Source organism: Chiloscyllium plagiosum, chromosome 33, assembly GCF_004010195.1.
Source record: "Chiloscyllium plagiosum isolate BGI_BamShark_2017 chromosome 33, ASM401019v2, whole genome shotgun sequence".
NCBI classification, from domain to species: domain Eukaryota; kingdom Metazoa; phylum Chordata; class Chondrichthyes; order Orectolobiformes; family Hemiscylliidae; genus Chiloscyllium; species Chiloscyllium plagiosum.
This window is the reverse complement of record NC_057742.1, coordinates 4,028,913-4,042,119: the sequence shown is the minus strand read 5'-3', so window position 1 is coordinate 4,042,119 and position 13,207 is coordinate 4,028,913. Positions and strand designations below refer to the sequence as shown.

The following is a 13,207-nucleotide window of genomic DNA, read 5'->3' as shown; positions in this document are numbered from 1 at the left end:
AGCAGGGGCAAAACTAACAGCCCACTCCACACATTTCCCGGCTGTTGTACGTAACTCAGCAAATTTTACTTTCTTTTATTAAAAAAATAAAATATTCAAGACTATCAGCTTTATAAGTATATAAAATACCAGCAAGCAAAAAAGGAACAAATGTTGAGGTACTAAACGCCTGAGGTAGTCTAGTAAAAGCACACAGTGATGCCCTGGGCCATCACCGGTGAATATACTTCCTTCGGTGTTCCTTAGCAGTGTCATGTTTTCTCTTTCTCTTTCAATTTTATTTTTCACAACTCAATTAATTAAAAAAAAACACATCTTTCCTAGAAAAGGGACTGGACCAGATGTCAAAGTTGTTATCACTCTTTCTTCCAATGATTCACTTATTTTTAATCTCTTTCAGTTAATACCATACTCCTCACATGTGGGACTCTTAGTTTCATTCCACTTTCTTTCCTTACTACAAATTCAAGGGTTGGAGAAAAAATGAGAAGATAAAACAGATTTGTGTCCACCATGCAAAGTTCCAATTGTAACTCTGTTTGGCCCAGGAAGGTGACATGATCGTTGTGGGGAAAACACCACACTAAAATCTTGGCCACTTGGAAGGAATTATTTCATAAGTTTAGTTCAAGAAAGCGGAATAAATTTTAAGTTAATACCACACATGGTTGGCATTACCTTATCAATCATCACAGTTCATTTAAGATTTGGCAAGAATACACAATTTTCTAGCATTTTAACACTGTGGAAGGCTTAGTATGAAAGAATAAACTTAGACAAATCAAGAATCATTTTAACTCAAATGAAGGTTGCTTTTTTTCTCCGTGTCCCAATTTTATTCCAAAGATGGTGTCCATCACAAAGATATACTCAGCCAATGATCAAAGCTCAGCTGGCTCATGGTATCTTATCAATAGATTGATGGAAGTGGTAGAGGAAAAAGAATGCAATGTCCTTTTGTGTGCATTGTCACCTAATCCCAAAACCCCTTTTAAAGACTTTGAATAATAATTATCTGTAGGAAGCATTTGTAAAGATTGTGTCTTAAATAATTTTCCAACATCTTTTAGAAGATTCCATTAATGTCAAACATTTACAATGGACAAGAAAGCAAGGGTAAGACTCCCAAGACTTTATTGCGTTTTCTTTTAAAACACGATTCCAGAGTTTGACTCAATGAAAGATTAACTCTACTCCAACTGAAATACAACAGGGCCTTAATTTTCCATTCATGGGATGTTGCTAGCAGTATACACCAGCTGACACACTGCACTCAAACTATCCATCTACCTCCTAACTCAGCTAGCAGGCCTGAAACTAGCATAGGTAACAACCTTTCAGACTCTTCCATAGATCTAGTGGTCTACTGTTTGGCATTTTGACTTTAATTTTGATTCAAAGTTCAATTCTTGGAATCTTTTTGATGTGGACAACAAAGTGTTAGGAACTCACATAAAGTTCAGCAGGGTACAACACCTTCACTTTGCAAAGCCATTCCAGCTTTGTTTTTGTTCTGCTGCTCCTTATCTCACGCATTATGTGTCTCGCTATTATGATTTGACCTAAATGGAAACTTTCTATCTATTGTGAGAATATTTCTAATCTACTTCAAAGATCCATAAACAAGCTTTTACTTGTGCATCTCTTATGTTGTGTCGACTGACCACAACTTAATGGTACCTGACACAGACATGTTTATATTATCCCTACACTGAATGATGTGACTTTTTAAAAGAAATGAATGCTATATTAACAAGCACTGTGTTTCAGACCTTTCAGATTAGCGAAAGTTAATCAAATGCTTTGGGGCCATGACTTAAAGGTTTGGAATGTCCTTCAATTTGCTTCAATTATCAACTACCTAAGAAAAAAAATATACTGACCTGCATTCAGTGACAAAGCTGGAAGTCTACAACTATATCCGATTGGATAGATCTGATGGCCATTACATGTCCTTTTATGGCTATGAGGTAGATTGCCTTCTTAACCGAATTTTCACTTGATATATTTTTCTCTCTTGACTTCCCACATCCCATACTCAGTCTTGCCTTTTGTTTGTCATTGACAAGTAATAGAATATTTTTATGTTGGAATCCAATTTTGCTATTGTCCATAGTCTACAAACCCAACCATATTCACCACATCACCTTGTCAATAATCTGGCCAGCATGACATGGTCTCCCTGTAACCAACTGTCAGAAATAAGAGTGAGAGTACAATGGTGGGTTTTAGGTAGGGCAGAAGAGAAGAATCCACTCATTGTAGAGGAATCAAATTGGGGGGATCCTTCTCAAAAAAATTTTAATAGCGGAAGTTGCTAGTGTAGTCATTCTCCTATTAAATAACGAACAATTTATCATCAGAAATAAGTCACAAACCCAAAATTGGTAAGAATCAACCTGTAACAGGATGACCAGTATAGCTCTAAGTGGAAATGGATTCCAGGCCTATATAAGTAACAGCTTCTCCAGTCTCCCAGATGACATATTGTCTGTATCCAGAGAGAACGTTTGGCCTGTCCCCCACATGGAATTGAGGCTCTGCTAGTCTAAATTTTCTTTTACATACTTCAAGTAGAGAAAAAGAAGTCTTAAATTACATCAAATTATTATAATTTCTTTCCACAATGTTTACTTAGCCTTCCACAGTTTAAAAAGTGAACAAAAAGTTGATCTAAATACAGCCACTCTTTGGCCTGGCATCTGTCTTCATTGTTGGGACGTGTCTGGAGTATTTTGGTGTTTTCACTTCCTCCGAGGCTGGGACTGGTTGCTTTGTACCTTCTGCTGTTGCTGATGTTTGACTTGAGCTAATATTTCCCTGATCTTTCTTTGTGCTAGCTGTGGGACAAATAGACATATCAGTTTTGTATTTCAGATAAAAGTTGTGGGAATTAACAAACACAAACCTTTGTCAGGAGTTCAATACTGGGGAGAGTGTTAAAGAAAAGTGCAAACCTGTTAACTGTCAATTATTATAACTAATATCTAGTTAATATATTAATCAACTCATGTCATAATAAGGGCTGAAATCTGGATACAAATACAGTCTTGGCTATTTAAATCAGAGACATTTAACACAAACTGGTCACTATATCAACCAGGGAAAATAGTACTATTACTTGTTTGCATTAATGACAATTTCAAAAGTTACTAGTTTTAAATTTAGAACTTATTTCAAGCAAAAACTAGTGTTTGCTCACTACATAAATGCAGGGATATCTACTTCTTTAGATATATTGAAGCCAAACTAAAATTAAACTTGACTGAGTGAAGGTATTGCAGAAATATGAACGCTGCAATTGTGCAAAACACCAATTTTGTTATCGTCATTAGTACATTCAAGGACAGCGAAGAACTGACAAAAAAATTACATCTTGCAAAACACTACTAGACTCATGAAAAGTCTTAATTCAATTGTATGCCAAATTATTTTAAAAGTGTTTGCAATAAGAGTTTTAATTCTATGAACATAGCCATTGCTTAGAGCGAGTAAATCAAGTTTGGACACATGCCTGTTACAGACTGTGGAAGCTGTGTTTTTTCTTTAACACTCTGTCAGTGAAGTAATAATATAGATTCTGCAAGTTCTAGAGCCACATAACTTGGAAAGTCTTTCAGGGTGTTTCAGAGCAAGAAAACAATGCTTACTTACCCCCATGCTCACATTTCCAGTCAATACAAAACTTCTCAACACATCAGGGAGAGAGGGGTTATTTCTATTTCCCATTATAAAGGTTAAAGACATTTGGATTTGAACCTGTGGTTATGTTCCTGAGCATTAATCCTGCTACATTCCACACCAACTACAGGGAATAGATAGGAGAGTGGGACTTGGCGAATTGTGTTTCCAGTGACCTGACTCAGATATGATGGGACAGATGGTGTCCTTCTGCACTGTAACCATTCCATAACTCAAATAGCCCTGGAACTCCCTGGAGGCAGGTGAATGGGTGCCTACCTGACTTGCATAAAAATGACCAATGATCTTGACGACGACTTGGTCATTCTCATCTGGGACCTGATCTCGAGGCACTACAACCTCAGCACTGGACAGATTCTGCAGCTCATTCACCTACAGCAAAGGAAGCAGAGAATGAGTGTGAGGATGAATCATATTGCAATGAGTTCTTAACAATCACAGTCAGTACAACTTGCTAATTATTAACATGATTTGGAGATGCCGGTGTTGGACTGGGATGTACAAAGTTAAAAATCACACTACGCCAGGTTATAGTCCAACAGGTTTAATTGGAAGCACACTAGCTTTCGGAGCGCCGCTCCTTCATCAGGTGATTGTGGAGGACACAATTCTAAGGCACAGAATTTATAGCAAAAATTTACAGTGTGATGTAACTGAAATTATACATTGAAAAATACCTTGATTGTCTGTTGAGTATTTCATCTGTTTGATTTCCATGATAGTTTCATTTCTTTCATGTGTAAATCACAAAACCTTTTTTTAAAAGTTGCATTCTCAGGTTAGTTGTAACAATGGGTGTTAGCTAGACAATACACTGAAGATCTTGGTGAGGAGCACCTCGCCAAGACCTTCCCCACACCTCCACTGCTTGCCTTTAAACAACCGCCAAACCTCAAAAAAAATCATTGTTCATAGTAAGCTGCCCGGTTTTCAGGACAACTCCATACAACCCTGTCACGGTTGGCGCTGCAAGACATATCAGAGTGTGGACATGGATACCACCATTACACATGGGGACATCTCCCACCATGTACGTGGCAGGTACTCATGTGACTCAGACCAACGTTGTCTATCCTTGTTGCAGGCAAGGATGCCCTGAGGCATGGTACATGGGGAAACCGAGCAAAGGCTACGACAATGGATGAATGGGCACCGCACAACAATCAACAGACAGGAGTGTTCCCTCCCAGTTGGGAAACACTTCAGGGGTCCAGGACATTCAACCTCGGGCTTTCGGGTGACCATCCTCCAAGGCGGACTTTGGGACAGACAGCAGCGAAAAGTGGCCGAGCAGAGGCTGATAGCTAAGTTCGGTATCCATAGGGAGGGCCTCAACCTTGGGTTTATGTCACATTACAGGTGACCACTATTGCACTATACACACACACACAGACACTCCTACACACACACACTCCTATACACACACATAACACACAAGATTCATGTAAAACTCTGTTATCTCACTTTTTACATTAGAATCAATCTAAACATCATGGCATAGACAGAGAACACAGGGGGCTAACACCTTCAACATATTGTCTAGCTAACACCCATTGTTACAGCTAACCTGAGAATGCAACTTTTAAAAAAAGGTTTTGTGATTTACACATGAAAGAAGTGAAACTATTATGGTATTCGAATAGATGAAAGACTCAACAGACAATCAAGATATTTTTCAATGTATAATTTCAGTAACATCACACTGTAAATTTTTGCTATAAATTCTGTGTCTTAGAATTGTGTCCTCCACATCCACATGATGAAGGAGCGGCGCTCCAAATGCTAGTGTGCTTCCAATTAAACTTGTTGGACTATAACCTGGTGTTGTGTGATTTTTAATTATTAACACACAGACATCAACACACAATAAATGGCAAGGACACCTGGGTCAGGCACAGGATTGGAAAACAGCAGCTTGTACTTATTCTGCACCTTTAGTGCAATAAAATATCCCAAAGCATGTGGCAGGGGTGTCTTCAGCAAAGTTTGACACTGAGCCACATAAGAAGATATTAGAGCAGATAACTACAGGCTTCGTCAAGTATCTCAAAGAAGGAAAGAGGTGGAATGGCAGAGGTTAAGGGAGAGAAATCCAGAGCTCAGACCTGAAGGTCTGAACACAGCAAGTGGCCATATATTTTCTTGTTTAGGATTATAAACTAGTTTTCAGATATACAGGGAAATACCAGGGGATTGTTGAAAATTAAAAATCAACTGCTGCATATTTTTGAATTGCTTGATATAATGTTGTTTTCTGAAGCAGTGAGGAAGAGACTCCAAGACCCAGGGATACCAAGAGTCTCTTGAGTTCAGGAAATTCTATCTGCCACCAGCCCTCTGATTGGTCAAACGGCAGAGATTTAAAAGCATTAAAACAAACAACCGAAGCCTCCAAACAGAGAACATCCATCGCTTCCTGTCCTTGTGGGAAAAAGACAGAAAAACCAACAGAGCTTAAAACCAGAGTTCTAAACCAAGAAAAGACCTGGGTCTATTTGACCAACTACTGAATCAAGGAAAAAGTGTCACTCTACTGAAAATCACATGTATTATTACCAAAATAAAAAGGATGGTGATAAAATAACTTTCCACCTTATGGTCTGAACTTTAGATCTTTGGGAGTTAGTTTATATTGTCTATATTCTTTTTCCACCCATAGTACATAATAAACTGTTTGTCTTTTGACTGTCTTAACCATGATTAAGTGGGGGGTCCACTTAGATGTTTTGAAGGGACATAGTTTGAGCTATGTAGCAATAGATTAGAAACCCTTTCTTTCCTCTGTCCTTTGCAAAAGTTAAGGGGATTACAATAAATGGAGTTACTTTACAGTTAACAATGTTCATTTTCAACAGGCTTTATTACAAGCACATGTAGCTACTGCTGTTGGAAAAGCTACTTCAAGTTTAATGACCTCTGACCCTGTTTCCTATTTAGGACTCTATTCCCTGGATTCCTGAAGGAACTGAATTCTTCTCACGGAAATTTATTAAATGCTTAAGAAGCCTGATAGGGCTGGAGAATCTAGAACAAGGAGCTGCAGTCTCTGAGTAAGAGGTCAGGACTGAGGTGAAGACAAATTTCCTCTCACAGTGGGTTCTGGGTCTTTGTGATTCTCCACCCCAGAGAGTTATGAGTATTTAGCAATCAAGTACACTCGGGGGAGGCAGAGGGCGATAGGTTCCTAGATGCAATGTGAATCAAGGATGAAGATGATGGTGAAGGAAACAGATTTTTAAGATCAGCCGCAATCTCATTAAATGGCAGAGCAGGTTTGAAATGAAGGCTGAATGCTGTAATTCTGCTCCTTACAGTGAAATAAAGCAAACTACTGCAAATGCTAGAGATCCGAAACAATAACGAAAAGTGCTGCAGAAACTCAGCAGTTCTGGCAGCACCTGAGGAGAGAGAAACAGAGTCCAATATGACTCGTCCTCAGAACACCAGTCACATTGGACTCAAAACATTCACTCTGTTTGTCTCAGCTGCCAGACCTGCTGAGTTTCTCCAGCAATTTCCGTACGGTCTTACATTCCTCTTCCGACTTGGCGGTGAACTGACCCATTCTAAGGATCGCATCAGACAGCTTCTGTCTGCTTCATCTGTTTTCCCCCTTTTCAAAACCAAGCTCAAAAAGCAACAAACCATCACTGGCCCTTACAGTTTTTCCTCCCTTTCCTATCACTCTGCCAGCTGCTGAGGCAGCAACTTTAATATGCGTCTCAAGTTTGACTTCTTCCTTGGGTCCAAAGAAATTTTCCTCTTTAAGCTTCCCGTGGATCCTGCCCTGGACCTGGGGGGAGGAGAGAACAAAAATATGTCATTCAAATGATTCTATGTGTCCTTGCCCTACCTCTCCTGTTGCTGCTGACTGACATTTGTAGAATGTGCTGGTAACTCTCAAACGTGACTGTTCTCTGTGTGTAACAACGGGAAACCTAACCATGACTGTATGGGACTTCAATCCTGTCCTCAGCTGTTGTTCACACCAATGGAAGGCAGAGCATAGAATCCCTACAGTGTGCAAGCAGGCCCTTTGAGTCCATTCCCACCCTCTGAAGAGCATCCTACCCAGATCCAACCCCCCTACCCTATCCCTGTAACCTTGCAATTCCCATGGCTAATCCACCTAGCCTGCATATCCCTGGACACTATGGGGCAATTTAGTAAGACCAATCCACCCTAAGCTGCACATGTTTGAGCTGTGGGAGGATACCCACACAGAAATGGGGAGAACATACAAACTCCACACAGACCATCACCCAAGGGTGGAATTGAACCCAGGTCCCTGGCGCTGTTGGGCAGCAATGCTAACCACTGAGCCAATATGCCACTCCTTGGTAATAATCTCATGCCTCATCAACCACTGGTACAAAGACTCTAATCTACAGGAGCTTGCCAGTTTTGTTGATTCTTGCCACTTTAAGCAACTGAAGTCCATGTGGAATCCTTACAGCTACAGAGATGGGGAGGAGTGGTGATGAGAGAAGAGAAGAACAGGGAGGAAGCAAGAAAGAGTGAAAGAGAGAGGGAGACAGGGAAGTGAACGAGTACAAATAGTAATCCCATTTAAAAATAAAGGATTTCCATTTAAGGCAGAGATGTGGAGGATGTTTGTTTTCCCTTTCAGAGGGTTATCAATCTGTGAATTCTCTTCCCCAGAGCATGGTGAAGGCTGGGTTATTGAACATCCTTATGGCAGGTTAGAAAGGTTCCTGATTGATAAGGGAGTCCGAGGTTAGCGAAGAGTTTAGGCCATAACCTTATCTTATTTTTGAGAATCTTATTAAATAGCAGTCTCAGCTCAAAGGGCTGAATGGCCTCTTCCTGCTCCCAAATCATATGTTAGTAAGTGGGATAGGGAAAAGGTCAGATAGTGAGGAAGATGGGAGAAAGAAAGGAAAGAGAGAAGGAGAGAAAAAGAAGAAGAGAAAACAAGTGAAAGAAACATTTCAGAATGGGAACAACAATTGAAGATAGTTTACATTAATCCTACACCCAGGCTCCTTGCTGTAAAATAATTATATCTTCAAAAGCAGGAGGGGGGCCATTCAACCTATCAGATATGTACCAGCCCTCCATTTAGTCCCATTCAGCCCATTTAGCCCTCCATTCATCTGTCATTTCTCCACAGCCTGATGTTAAAGATGTTATCTTTGAAATGGTTTTACACCTTCCTTATAAAAGTGATTAGAGATTCTGCCTCCACCACTGTTACTGACCCAGCATTCAATGCCCTGTCACCCCACTATTCAAAAATCTCCAAACCTTTAACTAATTGGTCAGGATAGGATGGGTTTCAAGCAGAAAACCCAATTTCCATTTCAGATGGCGAGATGAATTTTAGCCCGTTTTCAGGTAGCACTCACACATTAAGCTCGCATTTCTGCAAGAATTATCTTTTCTCTTTCTAATGGAGTTGTCTCTTTTTTTTTACCTTAAACTGAGCCTCTGGCAGTCCTGTAATGATCACCATGCGCTGTTTGGTGTCCGGACTTTCTGCTGGAGCGATCTGCAATGACAGATATTAAGAAATTACACCAAGCATGAAGTTACAGTGAGGGCACTTCCATTCTGTGACAATGCAGTACCTTGCTTTTACATAGCACCTGCCACATCATAAAGGCAGCACTTGGTGTTTCATTGGAATGTAACTGCCAATGTTTGGCATCAATCGTGTAGTAAATGATTTGGCTAAACAGTGAGCTTTAAAGGAGTATCTCCAAGGAAATGAGACTGACAGCGAGGTCTGCACAGGAAATTCCAGAGATTACGTGGAGGCAAGGAGGCTCCCTTACAGAGTTAGGGAGCGACAAGGCCATGGAGGGGTTTGAAAACAGGGGTGCGAATCTTAAAAACTAGTTGCAGGATGTGGGAGCCCCAGGATACCAGTGTCATTGAGAACATCCACGTCCTTGTCATTTCAGGCAGTGCATTCCAGACCATAACAACCGGCTCTGCAAAAATTAAATTCTCATCACACTGTAGTTCTTTCACCAATGATATCATCCGGTTACTGACACTTCTGCCAATGGCATATTTCTCCATATTTCCTCAACAAAATCTCCTTATAACTCTGAACATCTCTATAATACTCTTCACAATCTGAGGCTGTGTGCAAAGCTATTTAACTCTAACAAGGTTCCTTTTATTTACCAATAAAGCATATAAAGGAAGTGAAGCCAAGACAGATGAAATGGGATTAAGTAGAGTTGTTTTTACTTGTCATTTCTCCCATATACAACTGATACAGTAAAACGAGACAACGTCCCTCCAGGACAGAGGGTGCTACATGGACAGCACAAACTATACAATCGGACACGGCATAAAGTGCATAGGAAGTGCAAAACACGCAAATAACAGTGTAATAGAAGAATGATGAATAACAGAAGCAGCAATACAAAAGTATTTCAGATGGGAAGGAGTCCGATTATACTGTGTTAAGGAGCCTGTTGGTTTGGGGGAAGAAACTGTTGCATGGTCTGGCCGTGAGAGACCAAATGCTCTGGTATCTTCAGCCAAATGGCAGGAGGGGGAAGAGTTTGAATGAGGGGTGCGTGGGTTCTTCCACAATGCTCTTAGACTTTCGGATGCAGTGTGTAGTTTAATTGTCTGTAATGGAGGGAAGAGAGACCCTGATGATCTTCTCAGCTGTCCTCATTATCCATTGCAAGGTCATACGATCCAACACAGTGCAATTCCTGAATCAGGCAGTGATGCAGCAGCTCAGGGTACTCTCAATGAACCCTCTGTAGAACATGGTGAGGATGGGGGGAGGGTTAGGAAGTGGGCTTTCCTCAGCCTGCGCAGGAAGTAGAGATGCTGCCGGGCTTTCTTGGCTATGGAGCTGGTGTTGAGGGCCCAGGTAAGATTCTCTGCCAGGTGTACGCCAAGAGACTTGGTGCTCTTCACGATCTCCACAAGGGAGCCATCGATGTCCAGCTGGGAGTGGTCACTCTGTACCTTCCTGAAGTCAATGACCATCTCTTTTGTCTTGAGACAGGTTGTTGGCTCTGCATCAGTCTGTTAGCTGCTGCACCTCCTCTGGTCGTTCCTGCTGATGAGATCCGCTACAGTCGTGTCATTAGCGAACTGGATGGTGTGATTCGACCTGTGCATTGCTGATAAGGCAAGGAAACCGTGTCTCATAAACTTGATTTGGGTTTTTTTGAAGAGGTGACCAAGAAGATAGATGAAGGCAGAGCTGTCAACATTGTCTACATGGACCTCAGCAGGGCCTTCAACAAGGTTTTGCATGGTCGACTGGTTAGCAAGGTTAGATCACATGGAATCCAGGGGGAGCTGCATAGAAAATTGGCTTGATAGTAGGAGACAGAGGTGGTAGAGTTGTTGTCCAGATTGGAGGCCTCTGACCAGTGGTGTGCCAAAAGGATCAGGGCTGGAGCCACTGTTGTTCAAAATTTATATAAACAATTTGTATGAGAATATAGGAGGCATGGTTTGTAAGTTTGTGGATGACACCAAAATTGGTGATATTGTGGACAGTGAAGAAGGTTATCAAAAGGTACAATGGGATCTTGATCAATTGGGCCAGTGGGCAGAGGATTGGCAGATGGAGGTTAATTCAGATGAATGTGAGGTGTTACATTTTGTTAAGACAAACCAGAGCAGGACTTATGCAGTTAATGTTAGGGCCCTGGAGAGTGTTGTCGAACAGAGAGACCTCGTGGTGCACGAACAGAGTTCCTTGAAAGTGGTGTCACAGGTAGAAGAAAGTGTTTGGCAAGCTTGTCTCCATCGGTCAGACCATTGAGTACAGGTGTTGGGACGTCATGGTATAAGTGCACAAGACATTGGTAAGAGCACATTTTGAGTACCGTATATAATTCTGTTCACCCAGCTTTAGGAAGGATGTTCTTAAACTGGAAAGTATACAAAAAAGATTTACAAGGATGTTATCAAGACTGGAAGGTTTGCGTTATAAGGAGAGGTTGGATAGGCTGGGACTTTTTGTCTGTGGTGTGTAAGAGTACTGAGGGGTGACCTTATAGAGGGTTGTAAAATCATGAGGGGCATTAAATAACTCCACGGAGGCCAGTATCCTATCACCAGGTTACCCTTTATTTACACGGGGAGAGTCCTTGACACTGATCCAGCTCTCAAGAGTGAACAGCATGCCTGACACTTCTGTTAATATCTGTCATCCAGGGCTCCCTGATTGAGGCTGGTAATCTTGTCTAATCAGGAAACTCATATTTTATGAGGTCCACCTGGCTGACCTTGTTACAATCACCACATTCCTCCCCGTCTGAGTCTGGGGACATAGGCTGGGTCTTTCTTTTTGTAGCTTCCCCCGGGGCATTTATGCACCAGGTCAGGTTCTGCCAACTCTGCCTCTGACACAGGTGGCATGCAACGCACAGTAACTCACCTTTTACGCCCGGCGTGTGTCAGATGAAGTTCATTCTCCTCTTCAGGCAGCAAAGGAGTTGAGGCTGCAACATCGGCCATGGGTCCATCTCAAATTCCCTGGGCATTTTCAACACTTGTTGGACAGGGAGAACCCAAGGGTTCTAGAACAGGTGGAAAGGCAGTCGAGGAGGCGGGCATGTTTTCCTCCTGCACTGTTTGCCAGTTTGCTACTTTCATTTGGTCCTCATGCTAGTGCAGGACCATCACACCGACACCAAACTTCATCTCCTAAAGTAAACTGTTCTCTCTCACTTAGCAGAGTCTTGTATTCGGCATTGGTGTCCCTGATGCCCTTTCATCCTGTCCCCAGATCCAAGTCCAGGAAGATCAAATTTAACTGTGTGGGTTTCCTCCAGGTGTTCCGGTTTCCTCCCACAGTCCAAAGATGTGCAGGTTAGGTGAATTGGCCATGCTAAATTGTCCGTAGTGTTAGGTGCATTAGTCAGGGTAAATATAGGGGGATTGGGTCTGGGTGGGTTGCTTTTCAGTGTGGTGTGGACTTGTTGGGCCGAAGGGCCTGTTTCCACACTGTAGGGAATCTAATCCTATAAACCTGGTGCGGAATCTTCTTCTGGATTAGTGGTGCTGGAAGAGCACACCAGTTCAGGCAGCATCCGAGGAGCAGTAAAATCGATGTTTCGGGCAAAAGCCCTTCATCAGGAATAAAGGCAGAGCCTGAAGGTTGGAGAGATAAACTAGAGGAGAGTGGGGGTGGGGAGAAAGCAGCATAGAGTACAATAGGTGAGTGGGGGAAGGGATGAAGGTGATAGGTCAGGGAGGAGGGTGGAGTGGATAGGTGGGAAAGAAGATAGGGGAAAAGGAGATAGGCAGGTAGGACAAGTCCGGACAAGTCTTGGGGACAGTGCTGAGCTGGAAGTTTGGAACTGGGGTGAGGTGGGGGAAGGGGAAATGAGGAAACTGTTTAAGTCCACATTGATGCCCTGGGGTTGAAGTGTTCCGAGGCGGAAGATGAGGCGTTCTTCCTCCAGGCGTCTGGTGGTGAGGGAGCGGCAGTGAAGGAGGCCCAGGACCTCCATGTCCTCGGCAGAGTGGGAGGGGGAGTTGAAATGTT

General features: G+C 42.1%; 1 protein-coding gene across 4 annotated transcripts in view; it reads right to left on the bottom strand.

The window, feature by feature from the left end:
- Positions 1-1,840: 1,840 nt before the first annotated feature.
- Positions 1,841-13,207, bottom strand: part of igf2bp1 (insulin-like growth factor 2 mRNA binding protein 1) — a 165,683-nt gene continuing 154,316 nt past the window's right edge. For all 4 annotated transcript variants that reach the window (XM_043674802.1, XM_043674804.1, XM_043674805.1 and 1 more), the window contains 4 exons: positions 9,140-9,214; positions 7,364-7,495; positions 3,961-4,074; positions 1,841-2,840 (listed from right to left, as the gene is read on the bottom strand). In XM_043674802.1, coding sequence (XP_043530737.1) covers positions 2,745-2,840; positions 3,961-4,074; positions 7,364-7,495; positions 9,140-9,214 — 417 coding nt within the window. In that variant the 3' untranslated portion in view covers positions 1,841-2,744. The remainder of the gene's footprint in view (positions 2,841-3,960; positions 4,075-7,363; positions 7,496-9,139; positions 9,215-13,207) is intronic.